We start from the raw sequence: 20012 nt of genomic DNA, 5'->3' as shown, positions 1-20012 counted from the left end.
GCAGCATAGAACAACCTTCCCCAACCTGGTACCCTCTAGATGTGTTGGACTGCAACTCCCATCATTTCCAGCCAGCATGGCCACTGCTGGCTAGGAATGATGGGGGTTGCAAACCAACATATTTGGAGGACTGCAAGTTGGGGACAGCTGGTGGAGAATTTGTATCTATACTTCATTTAGCCCCAAATTCTACAGTGCAGTCCTATATAGGTTTACTCAGTCACACTTTGTTCAGCGGGGTATATTCCCACATAACTGTGCATAGGATTGCAGCTGTAAGGGGTTAAGCATCAGACCCATGCAAGCAGTGCTATGTGGAGCAGATGGAATGGATCACTGCCATGAGAGACATCCATTCATGCAGTACATAGAAATCAGTGCCATTCAATGAAGTACGACTTTCTGAGCCAGTTTGGTGCGTTGACTAGAGCACTGTCCATAGATATAGAAGGAAACACAAGTAAATCCTTGCTCAGTGAAACAATGATCTTGGGCAAGTCGTTATCTCTCTAACCGACCTTGCTCTTTGTATGAGGGATGGGATGCAAATGTCTTCAATCAAGGGTGCATAACCTTTTTGGCCCCAAGGGCTGCATGTGATGCTGATTTGGGGGTCAAGGGCCATATGCACGTATGCACACACATACACACAAATGTACATACACACAGATGCATGCACGCACAAAATGCCTGCAAACACACACACACGCTTGCACACACATCCCAGCAATCCTGATACAGGTTGCTCTTTGCTTGATCCTTGCAAGCAAAAAGTGGGGAAAGAGCGATTTGTATGAAGACCTTTGAGGGAGGGAGTGAAGAGTACAGACTGCAGGGAAATCAGGCAGAGAGTGTGTGTGTGTGTGTGTGTGTGGGGGTGTTAAGACACTGTGGAAGAACGCAGTAAAGGCATTTGGTGGGGAGGGCATGGGGTGTGCGCAATGCTGTACTAAATAATGAATTAAACCAGTTGCAAGGGCAGTGCTAGAATTAGGCAGTGAGACAACCACCTCAGGCAGCAGCTGCTTGGGGGCAGTGGCCAGGTGTTGGAGGACAGAGCTGGGTGGATGACATAGGGTGGCCAGGTGTCCTACTTTACAAAGGGTAGCCCTCTATTTTATGGGCTGTCCAAGGACAATCCCGTTTGAAGGTGTCCTCTATTTGAAGCGCTGCCCAAGTCCAGTTTAACGATAAAGAACCCTAAGATCGGAGATCAGCAGGGGCCTCGAAGTTGCCCATCCGCAGTTAGCGCCTGGCTAGAAGACTGAGCAGGCAGGCACACAGGTCATGCAGTCAGAGTCTTCCCCGCTATGGTGGATGGACTGTATTTCTATTTAAAGTAATTACTTCAAAATTTGCACTGATACTATAAGTTAACCTGTCCTAATTATATAACGGGCGCTCTTTATTTCAGAGCACTGTCCTTTCCCAGAACATCACATTGGCTTCTACTGAATGGTGACAATCCTTCTGTACGATTGCAATACATACATTTGTGACATCTACATGTGGAATTGTGCATGACAAAATGGAAGGGAGGCGGTTCTCCGGGTAAACGTAGACTGCCATTCACACTTCTGAAGCTGCGCAGCTACAAAACGTTCTGTTTAATAAGAGATCTGTGGTGGGGGGAGGCAGAAAAGCTGAAGCAGGAAAGCCATGTACTCTGATTCCCTTCAATAAAAGGCACTGTAAAGTGCTGACTATTCATTAGTATTTATTGCATGCCATTATTATTTTAATTACACCATTATTGCATACTCTGATGGAAAAAATTAACAACCCTATTCTTCAGTTACACAGCAACATGCTGACTTAACTGATGACAGGAAAGCATTGGAGTCAAAGTTTAATAGCTAGGAATGGTGCCAAATGTCCTTTATTTTAAATATAAAGACTGCCCCAGCAGGGTCATATAATATAACAGAGGCATTTATTATATGATGTTCTTATAATATAATTAATGCTTTTTGGTGCCAGGTGAAGATATTTTTTTATTTTTCCCCCAGGTTTTGAAAGGCATTGCTATTTTATCACGGGCTGGTTTGTTATGTTGTAGCTCAACATTTGTATTTTATCTTGCTTTTTGTAAACCGCCCTGGCAGGCCTGAAGGAGGATGGCATATACATCTTTTGGATAAAATAAACATTTCAGCCCACTACACCTTCACAGATCTTCTACAAAAGCAGCATCACAGATTCTCTGCACGCTGGCAACCCCACTGTATGACAACAAAAAATAGTGGGCTGAACTGCTACTACATATTTATGACAGCTACACGTGAAAGTACAAGGCAGTTTTCTGGTGGATGTGGGCTGTTTGTTGTGTCAGTGTTGTCGTCCACAATTGGTTCAGTCTCCAGTCTTGGCCTCCTTTCTACCAGCACTGCAGAACTGCAAAAGCGCCCTCCTATCTCTTGGAAGGTTATATATATTTAATAAGTAAAGAAGCTCTACAGTAAGTCAGTTCAGAACCAAACAAACACTCCTGTTATTGGTTGGCGCCTGTCCAGTCAACTAGCTAGCCTGGGTCTGATGTCTTCAGTTCTCTCCCAACAACGGTATGCAATGCCAGGATGTCCTCTCTGTGTTAGGTTGTGGGCGCAGACCCAACGAGTATCTGCAAGAAGCAATTATGCGTGGCTTGCTTTCCTTGGTCAAGCTGTTATCTGGGTTTTCACCTAGCAGGGATAATTCAAGGGGTAGCAGCTCCCACTCTTTTGCTACACAACATGTGTCACCAGAAAAGGAGCCTAGCTTCATGAATCACACAGCAATTGAGTTGCTGAACAGTCCCAAAGTCCATGGCTTCTGACTTTTGTCACGTCAATCTGCCTGGGAGATTTTGCCTGGGCAAATAAAATTAGTGATGGGCTGAAACCCGTTGCCAAAATCTCCTGTCAGACGTCCTGTCTCTTTAGCATATTATACCTCCAGTAGGCATTGACGCAGGCTTCATGTTGTGGCAACTTCCACCTGACTCAGCAGCCTAGAGGCAGCTCAACTGTGCCTAATCACAGTTTCCTGAGTCACAAAATAAGTATCTTAACTACTAATGAAGCACCAGATGACACCAGCAGTGTGCAAGCCCCTGTCAGGTGAATAAGCTGGGACGCTCTGCTCTGATCTCTCTGGCCTATCAGCTACCTTCACAAAGAGCTGTTTCTCTTTTATGCCTCTCTGACCAGCATCAACCTGCTAGCCTACAGAGCCAACCTGTGCTCATTCTTTCTCAGCAAGAGGCTGCACTCACGATTCTGATATTGTCGCACTCCCCCAGGATCTGATATGTCAGTAGGACATTAACAGAAAGGTTAGGAGATCCTTTGTTCATGCACAGAATGCTGTAAAGACCACCTCTTGGCTCACTCACTAAATTAAGGCTGAACAGATCTGGATGTACTGGTACATCTCTGGGTGATGTGCAGTAGGCCAGAAAGGATTTCTGATTCCCAGTTATTTAAGTGTAGCAGCAACAAAGTGATCCCCCCCTAAATCATGGGAGGAGAACCTCTGGCTTAATCTGGCCCACAGAGGTTCTCCATCCAGCCCACAGAGCCTCCTAGGACTCCTCCAGGGGGCGGGGCTTGTGTATTCAAAGCCCCACCCCCTGAAGGAATCCCTGGTGTTACCTCTGATATCAGATTGGAGATAACAGCGGGGATGCAGGCGGCAGGGGACTAAGCCAGCACAAGGAGGAGCGACTGTTCTTTCTGGTCCCAGCTGAGACTGTTTGCACGGTGCCCCCCACAGGGATGACATGCGCCATGCACAGCCAGGGACTAGACCAGTGCAGGGAGGAATAGCTGCTCTTTTCAGCGCTGTCTGAGTCTGTAAGCACAAAGACGGGGACTTCGCAGGTGCTGGGAGGAATAGCTGCTTTCCCTTCCCAAGTCCCTTTCTCTGTGCTGGGAAAGGCATGGAACTCTGTGTGGAAATTAAGGAAGGTAATGTTTAATTACCTCCAATACCAGAGGCAGTGAACCTGTGTACACCAGTTGCTGGGGAACATGGGTGGGAGGGTGCTGTGGCACTCATGCCCTGCTTGTGGCTTCCTGGTCGACAACCGGCTGACCACTGTGTGAACAGAATGCTGGACTAGATGGACCCTTGGTCTTATCCAGCAGGGCTCTTATGTTCTTATGTGTGTCCAGCAGGGGTGGTGAACCTCAGGCCCAGGGGCTAAATTTGGCCCTCTGAGGTTCCCAATCTGGCCCTCTGGGGTTCCCCAAAAGGCCACACCCACTTCCCCTGGCCTTATGCCCTTTCCCCCAAGTACATTTTAAATTCCTGCACTGCTGCTAGGTTTTATTGTGGCTGTATTGTTATATTGTGGTTTTAATGTTCTATATATTTTATATTGTTTTATTGTGTGCCGTTTGGTTTTAATTTTTGTGAACCGCCCAGAGACCTTCAGCTATTGGGCGGTATAGAAATGAAATAAATAAATACATAAGTAAAATAAAACACATACTGATCGTTTGTTTTCCCAGCTGTTGTGCAGTTTTTTCCCCATTCTAAAAGGTTGAAATGCCTCTCCTTAGGCTTCATTACAGGCAGTAGGAGCTTTGAGCTGCTGGTATGTTTGACCCCACCCCCTTTTGCCTTCATCCCCGTCCACCACTAGAATGCGGCCCCCAAGAGTTTCTCCAAAATGGAAAGTGGCCCTCCGGCTGAAAGAGGTTCTGTAGCCCTGGTGTATAGGATAGCACTGTTCAGATGTATAGGACTGCACTGTAGAAGACACACACCTTGTTTAGTGCTTCATTTGATTGGTTGAACAGATTTGTAGACCGGGCTGTAACCATGCACATCCCTATAAGGGTATCCCACTGTTTTAACTGAACATTACTAGAGATGGCAAAAAATGTACCAGTGAAAGGTTAAGAAGTGACCACGGTGCTTTGGGAAAGATAACTACAATGAATCTGCTAGGAACATAATTCATGCGCTAGACACCTGGAAGCGTTCCCCATTACGGAACGCTTGTTTAATGTAGGACTCAAATTTCACTGCAAATACTATTTGGTGGGTTTTCATGTCAGAGTATTATGTGGAATAAGACACTCCTCTGTCACAGGCAGGCCAAGGCACATTTTAGTGGAAGAGTTGGTTGGCAAGCTCGGACTGTCGTTGAATGCTGCTCTTGCAATGTAGCAGAGCCTGCACACTGCACAGAGAGTGTGTTCCATGCTCAGTTTCCAGAGCAATGCATTAGCACTGCCATTCTTTGGAACTTCTTGCCAAGCAGTAATTTAAAACCTTATTTGTACAAAGTGAAACGTGGTTATTCCCTATAATGACAAGTGTTCTGTGGTTCTAGGCCTTGACTCATGGATACTTTCTCACATCATGAGCAATCTCGGTAAACCAATTCGTTTCGCTCACAGTGCAATCCGATAAATGTTTACTCAGCAGTTAAGTCCCATTGAGTTCAATGAGTACTACTTCCAGATAAGCGCATATCGTATTCCAGCCTCAGACTGTTTAATCTCCATGTATCTCACAAATAAGCTAAGCTGAAATGCTTGACTGCGTGGATTTAAATCTGATTGGCCCAATTTATTCAATACAAAGGGAAACAACCAACTGAAAACAATCTGTGATAGCCAGAGCCAAAACAGACATAACTTTAAATCTGTATTTAGCAGTGATGTTATTCCCACATTTTTTTTTACTTTAAAGTAGGTGCAGTGTCCCTTATCCAGATCAGGATCCTAGTATGGTGGGTAGGGGGCTTTTACTATCTGGATTTGGCCTCCATGCCAGATCTAGAGTAAAAATGAGAAGGAAAAGACAGGGCTTCTAGATATATAAAGAAATGTCTCTAGTGGCCCTCAAGTGTGGTGAAAATGCAAAGAGCAGCCTCCCTAACCTGGTGCCCTCCAGCATGGCCACTGGCTAGGTATGATGGGAGTTGTAGTCCAACACATCTGGAGGGCACCAGGCTGGGGAAGATTCTTGGGTCATCGACCAGGGAGACCTAGGTGAAAAAACCCCACTCAGCCACAAAGCTCACTAGACCGGTCACTAGGCCAGTTCACCTGTTGCTGTTCAACCCTCAAATAGCCCATGACGCCCAGGTTCACACAACATGACAAGCTGCAACATATTCAAAATGGCAACCAGCATGCATCTCAGAGTCCCACGGATTAATTAACCCAGCTTGCATGATCAAAATAAGCCACAGTGGCTTGCTTGAATCCCCTGCCAGGGCTGGTGTGCCAGGTCCTGTTCCCTCAATCACCTCAAACTAAATATGTGAGGGGTTTCCCCCCCTCAAACAATGCGGCCCAGTTCTGATATGACAAGCTGCACCTGGGTGGGTAATTAGGGAAACAGTGCCTGGCGCACGCCGGCACGCACGGGAGATCCAAACAAGCCACCGGGGCTTACTTAAGAACTGCAAACTGGACTACTGTCTCTCAGCTTAACTTCGGGCTCCTTCACAGGGAGCGTTTATCCTGCGATTGAGATTGCTCCTTCACGGAAGTTGGCGGGCTCTTTACATGATGCCGTGATCATCCAAGGCGTCCCCTGCACTAAATGCCCTTTGTTCCGTTTTTAAATAGATCGCAGATAATGAGCGATCAAATTACCCCGTTGTGTTCCGCTTGAGTTCCCTCCATGAAAAGAGTACAAGCGGCAAGAAGGGGAGTGAGATCAATGAAAGATAATGGAAGACTCAGATATAGGGAAAGGGGGAGGGGAGAGGGGGAAAGGAAGCACGTGAAAAAGGGAGGCGTGACCCTGCATTTAAAACGGAAGCAGAAAGCCCTGCTTTAAATGCAAGATTTTAGGCTGGTGTAGAGAGGCCCTTCCTCATAGGGGTGTTGTGATGAAAAAACGCAAGATGAGACAGAACCATGTATGCTGCCCTAAGCTCCTAGGAGGAAAAGAAAGATACGAATTAGGCAAGCAGGCAGACAAAACCAACTAATCACAAGCTAGCCACTGCTGGAAATGATCACATTTGAATTTGAAACCTTGGCTTTCACCGTATCCAAAAATAAAAAGATATAAAAGGTGTAAAACTAAACCAAACCAAACTATGTAAACTAAACAAAGATATAAATTAAACTAAACTAAATAACTAAAATACGGAAAACTTAGCATTCCACAGCAACTCTGCAATTCCTGAATGTAAATTCTGAATCTGAATGTGCAGTTATTCAAAATGGGACAGCCTAAGAAAGAGGATGCTAGGAACAGGACTCTAGAAGAGGCGGGAGACCTAAGATTGCTACAATGGGTGAGTTCGCCTTGGGTCCCAATCTGGCTGTCTGGGGTTGCCCAGAAGGCCACGCCCCTTCCCCCCCACTATGGATTGTTTGGTGGCTTCCCAGCTTTTGTGCACGTCCTTCCCCATTCGAAAAGACTGAAATGCCTCTCCTAAGGTTTAGCTATGGGCAGTAAGGGAGCAACCCTATCTTCCATACTAGAAGGCTGCCGACTACCCAATGCAGGTCGGGAGGGCGGTGGAGGTGATCTTTCCCTCTGTGCTCCAGCCGCCCTGCATTTCTGCTAGACAGGCGATTTCTCCTGTCTAGTGGCTGCACCTTGAAGAGGGGGGGTAATGAGGCTGAGGCAGCCATAGGATATGTCGTATTGCAGCCACCCTGGTCTCCTCCCATCCTCGCCCTTGCGAATGTCCCCTTTTCTGTGCTCCATTTTCCAAGGTAACTTGCCTGGTTCTCTCCACGTTGGCTCTGAGGGGGAGGAGCAGGGAGCATGGTTTGCTGGCTCAGAGGTTGGAGCCAGGAAACGGAACTATCCTATGCCCTACACCAGACGCTGCCATGGGGGTACAGGATTGCTCCCTAAAAGATTTAAGCTAAAATATGCTGGTATTTTTGGACCCTTTTTGCCTTTGGCCCTGCTCACCACTGGAATGCAGCCCCTGGGAGCTCCTCCAAAATGGAATTTGGCCCTCAGACTGAAAGAGGTTCTACACCCCTGCATAGAGGCTAGAATAGGGCTAGGCAACCTGGTACCCTCCAGATGTTTTGGACTACACATCCAATAATCCCTGACCATTGATCATGCTGATTGGGGCTGATTGCAGCTGTAGTCCAAAACATTTGGAAGGCACCAGGTTGCCTGCCCCTGGGCTAGAGTATTAGCTTTGGGCATAGGAAACATCCAAAGGTTCAAATCCTTGCTTAGTTCTAAAGCTCACTGGGTGGCTTTGGACAACTCACCATCTCTCACCCTAACCAACCTCATAGGGGTACACGGAAGGAGCCTCCTCGAAGATTGTTATACAATCAGGCGTACCCTGGTAACGGTGCATTGCGCCGGCTAATCCTTCTACCACCTGATCGAACCACAGCTCGGCAGTGTGGCGGTAGCTACATTTTGGCAGAGCGGAGTTTGGTCCGGACACGATGACGACCAACCTCATAGGGGAGTTGTGAGGCAGCAGTTCTGCTTTGAACTCAGAGGAAGGGTGTGATACAAATGTAGAAATGACAGGAAGCAGTGCACACTACCCTGTGGCTGTGTCTTGTGCATCCCGCCATAAGATGACCATGGGATTGGTGAGTGGCTAATCTACAAAAATGGCTCTCTGATTTTCACTCTAGGTCAGCTTTACCCAGCCTGGTGCCCTCCAGATGTGTTGCACTGCAACTCCCATAATCCCCAGCAAGCACAGTCAATGGTCAGGGATCATGGGAGTTGTAGTTAAAAACATCTGGAGAGCACCAGGTTGAGGAAGGCGACTCTAGGTTGAATAGCCTGATGCCGTCTGGGCTGTACCATTTTGCAACTGATCCCTGCAAATTTTTGCTACAGCTTGTTGCCACTTTGACGTCAGCAAGAACAGGTTAAGCTGGAGTCACAGTGTTAATTTTCTTAAGTAATCGAGATCAGAGATAACATGACGTCAAAGCTTATGTAGATTCAAAGGCCTGGCTACGCCCCTCTTAATGCCCTCAAGGGATGACTTGTTAAAACACAGGCTGTTTTGTAAGTCACCCACAAATCTATTCATTGCTATCATACAGCACAAGAGGCTCTGCATTTAAACCAGCATGCCTGCAAAGGGTGGGCAGGGTGGAGAACACCTAATAGCATTGTGCCTTGGAACATTACATTCAAGAAAGACAGAAAGGTTGTCAGTGCTTGGAGAGGATTCAGGAGCAATTTATTAACATGTTTAAATATTAATCATGATAGTACCTATCAGGAATGCTAGGTCCAAAGTGCCTGGAGCTGGAGATGTGAAAGCTGGTAGGGAGAGGAAAAATGGGGAAAACCCCAGAAAAAAGTGAAACTCCCCCCACAATTTTCCAAAAATCCCTGGGGGGGTAGGGAACCAATATTTTTTCTCCCTGTTCTCCTGCCGCTGCCCTCCCCTCCTGCTGCCGTTTTCCCCAGGGCTTCACATCTCTATCTGTACCACTTGCTGTTCCAGTAGACCAGTCGTAACAGATTGGATCCAACCACCACCCTTGTGAGCGAAGATAAAGGCCCCCGTTCTTTCCACACACACCCTCTTCCTTTCCTTATCAACAGGTATTACTATATTCACCACTTATTGCCAATGTGAAATCTTCCTTCTTTTGCCATATGATACCTTAAAGTGTAGACTTTCTATGATATCCAGCAATATCATGTTTACAGTTTAATGGCAGGATGTTACACTGGATTCCTGGTGCCAAGAAGTTATATCAGCACACTCTTCAGTTTCATTGGCTCAGCATGCAATAAAGCCTGCATACACAGGTAGCCTAGCTGTAATGTTCTCCTTTATAGCTCCTAGAAAGGGTAAGAGGGTTTCTCACAGGTGAAAGTTCAAGGTGAACTGAACGCACGCTTTTAGCGGTCCCTCCCTCCGGAGTTCCTAACTGTACCTTTTCTGTCGGGATTAACAAGGCAGATCAGGAGATGGAGGGCAACCAGGCATATATGTGTATCATTCTAGGGGTGGTCTTTCTCCTCAAAAGCTCATGATTCGCATTAACAACAGGTTAGACTTTAATTGCTTCTGATTATGGCGTCGCTTGGGTGCTGTGTCAATTACTACAATTCAGCCAACCTGGACCACAAATACTGGGAGGGGGTGAGGCATGATAGAGGTTTATAAAATTATGCATGATTTCGAGCAAGTGGATAGAACATTCTTTTATCACCCTCTCTCATTCTACCGGAACTCAGGATCACCCAGTTAAACTGGATGCCAGAAAGTTCAAGACAGACAAAAGAAAGCACTTCTTCACACAACCCATAATTAACCTGAAATTTACTGTCACAAGAAGTGTGATGGCCATTGGCTTAGATGTCTTTAAAAGAGGATTAGACAATAGGGTAGTCCTGTCATTAGCCGTGACAGCATAATCGCGGAACCTCCATATTCTCAAGAAGTAAAATTTGGGGCTGAGGGACAAACAGCAGGGGACTGAATTCTTTATTCTCTTTTTGTGGGCTTCCATCTAGATGGACCTGGGGTCTGATTACCCACGACTTTCCTTATGGTACAACATATAATTATTGGTAGAAACTTCAGGCCACTATCACAATATGATAAATACTTTGTCAGTGAGTGAGACAGAGAGAGAGAGCCAGTGTGGTTTAGTGGCTAGAGCGCTGGACTGGGAGTCGGGAGATCCAGATTCTAGTCCCCACTTGGCCATGGAAACTGAGTGGGTGACTTTGGGCCAGTCACAGACTCTCAACCCAACCTACCTCACAGGGTTGTTGTGAGGATAAAATGGAGGAGGAAGAGGATTATGTACTCTGCCTTGGGTTCCTTGAGGAGGAAAAAAGGCGGGATATAAATGTAATGAATGAATGAATGAATGAATGAATGAATAAATAAATAAATATTATTTGGAGAGCATTTAATGTAGGGGAACATGGAAAAAATGGTCACCCAGTGGCAGTCTCAAAAAGGACAGTGAGCGGTGTAGGAGTGAGCAGTGAAGTGGCCAAGTTTGCTGATGACACCAAATTATTTGGGATGGTTAAAACAAAACAGGATTGTGAAGAGCTCCAAAAGAATCTCTCCAAACTGGGAGAATGGGCATCCAAATGGCAAATGCGGTTCAATGTAAGCAAGTGTAAAGTGATGCATGCTGGGGCAAAAAATGCCAGCTTCAAGTATAACCTGATGGGATCTGAGCTAGTGGTGACCAACCAAGAAAGAGATACTGGGGTTGTGGTGGACAGCTCAATGAAAATGTCAACCCAGTGTGCAGCCACTGTAAAAAAGGCAAACTCCATGTTAAGCATAATTAGAAAAAAAATTGAGAATAAAATTGCCAATATCATACTGCCCTTAATATAAACCTTCTGATGTGATCACACTTGGAATACTGTGTACAGTTCTGGTCACCACACCTAAAAAAGGATATTACAGAGCTGGAAAAAGTGCAGAAAAGGGCAACTAAAATGATCAAGGGGCTGGAGCATCTCCCCTATGGGAGAAGGTTACAACAGCTGGGCTTGGAAAAAAGGAGGGTAAGGGGAGACATCATAGAGGGGTACAAAATTATGCATTGTGTGGAGAATGTCGATAGGGAGATTTTTTCTCCCTCTCACATAATACTAGAACCCAAGGTCAACCCGTGAAGCTGATTAGTGGGAGATTCAGGACAGATAAAACGAAGTACTTCTTCACACAGTCTGTAATTAAACTATGGAACTCACTACCACAAGATGTAGCGATGGCCACCAACTTGGATGGCTTTAAATGGGGGTCAGACAAATTCCTGGAAGAGAAGTCTTACCAATGGCTACTAGGCTCGTGGGCTATGTGCTACCTCCAGTACCTGAGGTGGTATGCCTATGTACACCAGTTGCTGGGGAACATGGGCGGGAGGGTGCTGTTGCACTCCTGCTTGTGGTTTCCTGGTCGACAGCTGGGGCCAATCTGAAAACAAATGCTTTGTGAAGCGATTTGGGCAAAATCCTCATTTTCACAGAATCAAATTAGCTCTTTCCACAGTACACGCAGTGCTGTATTTTTCTGCTTTTGCGGGGTAAATGGGAACTGGTTAGTTGGGGTGGGCGAGTCCCACCACAAGTAAAAATGAATGTCAGTAATTAAGTAGGTGCGGGGCAGCCAACGAGCGGAGGCTTGCTCCCCCTCCCTCGCATGTTCAACGAAGTGCAGTGGAGGAGACGTTCATGAGAAACCCCACATACACACGTTTATGAGCCGGTCAGGCAAGCAGGCCGCTGATGCCTGGAGACTGAGCAGAATGCGCGGGAATGCAGGAGACGCTAAGAGCAGAGAGCGTGGAGCCAGCGAGGAGGGAGAGCGACTAGCACCTTGTCTTTGATGTATATTAACTGCCCAATCAACAGGCTTCTCCCCACCCCACACGGTACAATAAAATGCTTAAAAGTACATGTTCATGAAAATCATCTGCCCTGGCATCCACCCTTTCTTAGCTATGCAGCTTTGAATCAAAAGGCATCCACTGTTTCTTAGCTGTGCTCCTTCGGAGCTGCACAGTGTCACAACAGCAGGGCTAGCTCCCCTCCCAAGCTCAATGACTATGAGAGGCAGCGCCGTTTCAAAACAGCAGGCTGGATCCCCTCCCCACTCCCAAGCTTAATGACTATTTAAAGGGAGAGGCAGTGACTGAGCCCACATTTGCAACAGTGCAGTTTCAAAGCAGCAGGGCTGCTCCTCTAATTAGCAAAGTAAAACTGAAGGCAATGACCTACTTTCAGGTAGACATGTTTACCCCTCTGCTCTCCCCCCGCCTTCCGCCAATCACCACCGCTTCCACCAGCCTTCGCTGAAGCCAGCTGAGGTCACACAGACTCTCGAACAGCACTGAAGCCGCTGTGACAGGAAAATCCGACACAAAATGAGTTTGGAACCCCCCCGGATTTAGGACAAGAAATGCCAGGCTAGCTACGGAGAGCGGTGTGCATCATCTGACATGATCAGCTTGGGGGTGGAGTAGAACCAGAGTAAAAGCCCCATGTAGATGGGGCCCTGGTTGGCCACTGTGTAAACAGAATGCTGGACTAGATGGACCCTTGGTCTGATCCAGCAGGGCTCTTCTTATGTTCTTATCACAGTCCATTCTATTACCTCATTCAGCTGCATGTGCAGGATATATCTTAGTTTTCTGTTTATTTAGAAGTAATTATCCATAACCCATTATACAGGAATAGAAAGGTTAAGCAAACGATAAAAACAAAAGCCAACACTTGGCTCAGACTGTTTGTAATGGAACAGTGCAATTCCACATGTCTGCTCTTAAAGGATAACAATGTATGGGCTCCACCTCAGATAATGTGGGGAAGATAAAGATTCAAAGCAAAGTTCAAAGGCTTGCTCTTGGATGTGTGTGTGTATTTATTAATTAATCAATGTCGCAATCCTATGTGTTTAGACTGAAAAAAGTCCTACAACTCCCAGAATTCCCCAGCACTTTCTTTTTCCCACAGCTGGGAGTTGTAGGAACTTTTTTCTGTCTTAACAGGCATAGGATTGAGACCTAAATGTATATATCACCCAATTGGCAGATGCCCTCGGAGTGGTTTACACTAACGCCCCCCACCAAAACAACAATAAAATAACAGCCAAATCAGTAAATACAACAGTGGAAACATATAGTATTTAAACCTAATAATAACTATCACAATGTTATTAGCACAGATCAAACAGCACAGAGGGAGGCTTTGGAAAGAGCAGCTCTAGCTGGATCCGTACTTACAATGTCCCTTCTTTTCCTGCTCAGGAGGGGATCCGAAATATTGGTGCATGACTGAAAAAATACGTAATTTTTTTAAGAAGTGGAAACAAACCAGAAGGAAGAAGCCAGAATATAATCAAAGCAGTATCCCAAGAGGCCTGAAAATAAAGCAGCAGCTTGTTTAAGGGCAGGGTCAGTCTAAGATATGTTGATGCCCAACCCCCCCCCCCCCCCCGCCACCCAGTTTATTCATTTGCTTGTTCCTTTATTTATTTAAAATTTCTAAGCCTCTCCGTTATCAGTCTATACACAATTTAAAATCACGCTTATACTAGAAGCATATACTTTACTTTTTATGTTTATACTACACGCATAAAAGCTAATACAGTAAAACTGAGAGGCATGCCTGCTCAGCCAGCAAAAAACCCAGCCCATTCAAAATGCCTGGGCAAATAGAAGTGTTTTGACTCAGTGTGGAAAAAGAATACAGTGTTGGCAGCAGTCAGACCTCCACCAGGAGGGATTCCAGAGCCAGTGCAGCATCACAGAGGAGGCTTTTGCAAATGCAAAATGGACATCTCTCCCCAGCAATGGAACTTGAAGGGCCTCCTGTGATGATCTGAATCTATTGGCAGGATGGCATGGGAAGAGGCACTCCAAATGGGGCCCTTCCTGATGCATTAAAATAATACTAATAAACTGAAGTCTAGACCATTTGCAACATATTAATGCCTCCCCAAGTCTGCAGCGTGAAGCTGCCACTGTCTAAAAGGACACCTCTCGTTTACAGTCCCAAGCCCGCAACGTCAGGAAAGGGCTGCTCCCCTCAGGAATACTGCAGACTCCTCCTTGAATTTGCAGATTTAATTTTTAAATGTCCTCTTGCCATTTTAATGGCCTCGGGTGGCCACATTCGATCTGTGGGCAGGGCCAAATGTGATTATTACTATTTGAAACCAACTCAAAAATAACCAGGACTGAATCACTCAGTATCCCAAATACCAAGCCTCAGCGTGCCTGCTTATAAGTAAGCAGCTCTCCTGCCTGCAAAATGCATACCTCAGTTCTGCACAGTTCCCCTGCTTGCAAAATGCACAGCTTGGAATCTTTGCAACACCTTGATTCTCTGCAGATTATTTAAAGGTTAATTGCCTTTAAATACCTTCTTATCACCAATCAGTGATCAGAGATAACAGCAAAAAGAAGCTTGTGGGCAGGATAAGGAACCCCTGGGGCCACATCCAGCCTGCAGGCCAGAGGTTCCCCATCCCTGTTAGAACCATAGAATCATAGAATAGTAGGGTTGGAAGGGGCCTACAAGGCCATCTCAATGCAGGAATCCAAGTCAGAGCATCTCTGACAGATGGCTGTCCAGCCTCGTCTTGAACGCCACCAGTGTGGGAGAGCCCACCACCTCCCTAGGTCATTGGTTCCATTGTCTTATTGCTCTAACAGTCAGGACGTTTTTCCTGATGTTCAGCCGGAATCGGGCTTCCTGTCACTTGAGCCCATTAGTCCGTGTCCTGCACTCTGGGATGATCGAGAAGAGATCCTGGCCTTCCTGTCTGTGACAACCTTTCAAGTACTTGAAGAGCGCTATCATCTCTCTCCTCAGTCTTCTCTTCTCAGGGCTAAACATGCCCAGTTCTTTCAGTCTCTCTTCATAGGGCTTTGTTGCCAGTCCCCTGATCGTCTTTGTTGCCCTCCTCTGAACCCTCTCCAGTTTGTCTGCATCCTTCTTAAAGTGTGGTGCCCAGAACTGGACAGAGTACTCCAGATGAGGCCTATTATAAAGTTTAACTCAATATCCAAATAGTCTCCTAGTCCCCAAGATTGTAACTGTATGAGACTGTCTTTGTCCAAATCATATTTTATTTACTACAACATTTGTGGTCTCTATTTCCAACTACAGCTGCTGAAATTCCCTCTTTTACATGACTAATAAAGTTCCAGGTACCTTGTCCTCATTTCCATCTGGCTGTCCTGTGGTTCCTTGAGGTGCACAGGGGAAGCTTTTAGCATGCAATAGTAGTCAGAACCAGGCAAGAAGAAAATAGGATCTTGGATAGTTCCAAGTGGATCCAGCTGGCTGGAACTCTCTCCTACTACAGGAGATGTTGTTTCAGCAGAGAGCTAAAACCAACTGAAGCCTTATGTAGGCTGGCAAGACCTGTAGTGTGGCCAGCCTCTCAGCTGATTTTGTAGCCTGAGACTTCTGTCAGTCTAGGGAGATGGAGGTCTGCCCAGAACTCATCCTTGGAGCCAAAGAACAATGGCAGGGCTGTATCCATTGGCCGGGAGGGCCCAAATAAGGCACTGACTGTTCTACCCTGAGAAAGTAGCCCATGGTTCGTCCTCATCAGAATTCTGTGCTGCACAGTGGAAGGTCCGAGGGCTTGGGGTCATAACATAATAGTCCATGCAGTCTGGTTTGGCTCTGACTGCTTTATCCCACTGCTCAGTGTGGTCATGTACCAATGGCACAACCCACCACACAACCCTTCAATAAGTGGGCCTGTCACTCATCCGACTGTCCGTTCATCCGTCCCGGTGCTTCGGTGCCTACCCTTTCAAGCAGCAGTGGTTTACTCCAGCAGTAACTTCTGCAGTAAAGGACTTTACTTCCACACTTCATGTGCCTTGTTGGGGAGAAAAGGGGTGACTACCTCATATATTCTTCCACTGAGCAAGTGAACATGGGTAATACTGCTCTTAAGAGGAACGGAAGTATTTACACTGTACTCTTGAACTCTTCACCCTGAGCCTGCTTTGATAATACCTGAACAGACCAATCCAGTACTTTGTGTGAAGCCAGTGCACTATCCTGACCTCTGCTGTCCCCTGCCATCCAAAAGGAGATTGGCTCATCTGAATATGGCTGTACATGCATGCACAAGTCTACATCTGTAGGCCAAAACCACACAGGTGATTTGTAGGTTTTACCTGGAAAGTGGGGACCAAATCACCTGTGTGATTTTGGCTTACACATGTAGAATTGTCCGTGTGCATACAATCATAACCGGGATGTACGTACAATCACAACCAGGATCCTTTATCCTGTCTGCTGTTCACCACTCTGAAGTCTTTGGATGTGGAGCGGTATACAAATACTATAAATAAAATAAAATAAAATAAGCATACAGCCATAACCGGGATACAGCCATATTCAGGACGTATGCACACAGCCAGATTCGGGATTTTACGTGCATACAGCCAGATCCGGACAGGCTGTTTTCAGCTCCACATGTGCCAGCTCCACATGATGTGTTTGATTAGCCTGTTTGGGTGTCATCCAAACCAGCCCAGCATCTCATAAAAGCAGCACAGGCCAGCAGCAAACTACCACCAAAACATCCAGTAGTAAGTTAAAAAACCACATTATCGCCAATCAAAAATGGTACAGCAGCTAGTAGTATAGGCTTTAGTAACCTCAAGACCGGATTACTGCAACACGTTCTGTGTGGGGCTGCCCTTGAGGCTAGTCTGGAAGCTGGAGTTAGTGCAGAATGCAGCAGCTCGGCTGTTGTCAGGAGCTGCCCCTTTTCAGCATGCAACTCCTTGCTGGGGGAACTGCACTGGCTGCCTATCTGCTACTGAGCCAGTTTAAGGTTTTCATACTAGCGTAGAAAGCCCTAAACAACTTGGGACCAGGATACCTGAGACAGCCCCTTCTCCCTTATCAACCTGTCCAGTCAGTGAGGTCATCAAAGAGCATGTTCCTGGTGGGTCCACATGGACCCATGGCCCAATTGGAGTCCACCAGGAAAAGAGCCTTCAGTGTGGTGGCCCCCTTCCAATGGAATTCCCTGCCTTTGGAGGTCAGGCAGGCACCAACATTGGGTTGCTTTGGGCACCTCCTGAAAACAGTGTTATTTCAGGGAGCCTTCCTCAAGTGACCAGCTGCGGTTTATCAAACTTGGTTTTATCAAAACTCTGTTTCTTTGTTTCTTTTTAAAAATTAAATTATTTTAACATGGTGTTTTTATTCTTTATCCTGTCTGCTGTTCACCACTCTGAGGTCTTTGGATGTGGAGCGGTATACAAATACTGTAAATAAAATAAAATAAGCTAGAAGCACCCCTAGTAGTCCTTGCAGTAGTAAACCATTGGTAAAATGCCAGCGCAAACACACCTTCCAATGACAACCACAAGCAGTGACAGTCTTCCCAGGCACTATCTGCAACCTGTGTGCTAGCTGAGTGCGTAGGCGCATTGCACCAACCCCACACTCCATACCTTCCCCTAACTATAATGGGGACATCCAGGTGATGAAGAACTAACACAGCATACTGTATGGGAGAAGGCTGCCAAGTGATACAGAACAGCACAAAACGGAAAAGACATCTCACAATTTATTCTTATTATTGATCACTTACAAAGTGTCTCATTATCTTTCTTTCATGCTTACCCATGCCATCACAACAATCCTGGGAGGTGATTCACAATTATCCCCATTTTACGGATGGACAACTGAGGCTGAAAGATAAGCAACTTGCCTAAGGCCATCCAAATAATCCAGGACTGAGATAGGATCTGTAAACAAGTCCAAATCCAACACATTTTTCTGCACCACCTCAGCTCTTGTTCAAGCCCCTGAACTAATAGAGCTTCTCAGTAATACCCAAAGCATCCCTCTACAGCCTTTCCTTTAAAACCTCCATGGAATCTTTGGAAATGTTGAAGTTAGGACGTTTTCCCAAAGCAGACAACATCAGGGCCAGAAACTGCGAGGAGGGGGAAAAAGTACCACACATCCAGAGATGATGCTAATATAAAACACATACAACAGCAAAATAAACCTTTATAGACCACAGATTTTAGGCTTTTATATCCCACATTTCTATGACAAAATCAAACTCAAGGCAGCTTACTCTCTCTTTCTATATATATATATGTGTGTGTGTGTGTGTGTGTGTTGTGTAAAACAAACAGCAGCAAAACAGCATGAAAAAACATCATAATAAAAACCAGATCAACAACACCACAGTTGGCTAAAAAGAAAAGAAAAAGGTATTGGGCTCAGCAAAAAAACCCCACCAGAATAAAAAAAGAACCCTTAGGGTGCAATCCTATGGCTGCTAAACAGTGGCTAGACAGCCATAGGATTGTTCGATTTGTGGGAACCAACCTTGGAGCTTGCACTCCAAGGTCAGTTCCCAGAAAACCGCCTCCCTGCCCCCTCCCCTGCCACCTAATAGGCGGCATGGATCGTCCTCAGGCTCTGTGCTTGGAAGAGCAGGGCAAAAGGGGCATTCTCGGGGGCAGGGAGTGCAGAAGTGCCGGTACGATGCTTCCTATGTGTTGTTCAGCCTCCCCCCCCCGCCCCAAGTCCTGTGGCTAGATGCGAATGCAGGGCAGCTGGAGAGTGGAGAAGAAGATCCCCTCCGCGCTTTGCCCGCCCTGCATTGGATGGGTGGTCGCCTCTGAGTTTGGAGGCGGCCGCCTGTCCGGACAGGATTAAGGACCCTTAAGAATTCATTTGCAAGTAAGCTAAGAGGAGTCTTGACAAACCTCTCTTGGGAAGCTATTTCACAGTTTAGGTGCTACAACCAAGGAGGGATATGGTTTATTTATATTGGTTGTGCAGCTTTGTTAACTGTTTCAGAGCCAGAAAGATCAGACACTTCCCCAGAAGGAGTAAGGGAATTTCTGAAATGAAGTTCAAAGCAGGCAAGGATGGTGTTCTTGCTATGATAAACCTCATGCGGAGTTTCCCCTGTGACTTACGCATTACCCGTCTCCAAGACAAACCGAAAAATAGGAGACATGGTAATGCAATCAGGAAAGGAAGTGAAACAATGCAGAAAGGCAGGAACAAGAAAGCACAGCATTTTACTTTTTTAAAGAAACCATAACTTCATCTACATACAGCCCATCACTTGTAGCAAAAAGCTCACGTAGTTCTGATACAAGTCACTGGGTAATCATATATTCTGATGACAGTCCTGGAAGCAGAAGAGCACGAGAGATCAGGAAGCCACCGGATTAAGTCCAGGCGCTACAAGCATTACGAAGGAATTTGTCACAGGGGTTTTGGGTAATATCCAATGTTAGTCCTTACGCAGAGCAGACCCACCGAAACGAATGAGGCTTAACTTAGGCTCAAGTAACTTAAGTCCCATTCTTTTTAATGGGTCTGCTCGAAGTAGGGCTTATGTTGGATTTTACCCTTAGGGTGATATCCAATGTTAGTCTAACTTAAGTCCCATTCATTTCAATGGGTCTACTCTAAGTAGGACTCACATGATCTACAACCCATAAGCTTACAATCCTAGCCGGGGGAAACTCGCTTACCTGGGCGTAAGCTCCATTGACTTCAGTGGGACTTACTCCTAAGTAGACACAGAGGAG

At 46.1% G+C, this 20012-nt stretch overlaps 1 protein-coding gene across 4 annotated transcripts in view; it reads right to left on the bottom strand.

Moving 5' to 3' along the window:
* SMIM3 (small integral membrane protein 3) overlaps positions 1 to 20012 on the bottom strand; it is a 39073-nt gene that overhangs the window by 4009 nt on the left and 15052 nt on the right. The window contains exon 2 of one of the 4 annotated variants that reach the window (XM_084839172.1): positions 19956 to 19993. The exons of 2 other annotated variants lie outside the window; for them this stretch is intronic. Coding sequence is in view for 1 of the 2 variants with exons in the window: in XM_084839169.1 (XP_084695295.1) it covers positions 13683 to 13731 (49 nt within the window). In the remaining variant the exon portion in view is untranslated. Of the gene's footprint in view, positions 1 to 13682; positions 13882 to 19955; positions 19994 to 20012 lie in introns of those variants that run through there. One more of the 4 variants, XM_084839169.1, reaches the window with a different exon arrangement.

This window comes from Heloderma suspectum, chromosome 2 (genome assembly GCF_057233095.1).
Source record: "Heloderma suspectum isolate Gila_16-S chromosome 2, 16-S_ref, whole genome shotgun sequence".
In the NCBI taxonomy this organism is placed as follows: domain Eukaryota; kingdom Metazoa; phylum Chordata; class Lepidosauria; order Squamata; family Helodermatidae; genus Heloderma; species Heloderma suspectum.
This window is presented reverse-complemented; position numbering and strand designations above follow the sequence as displayed.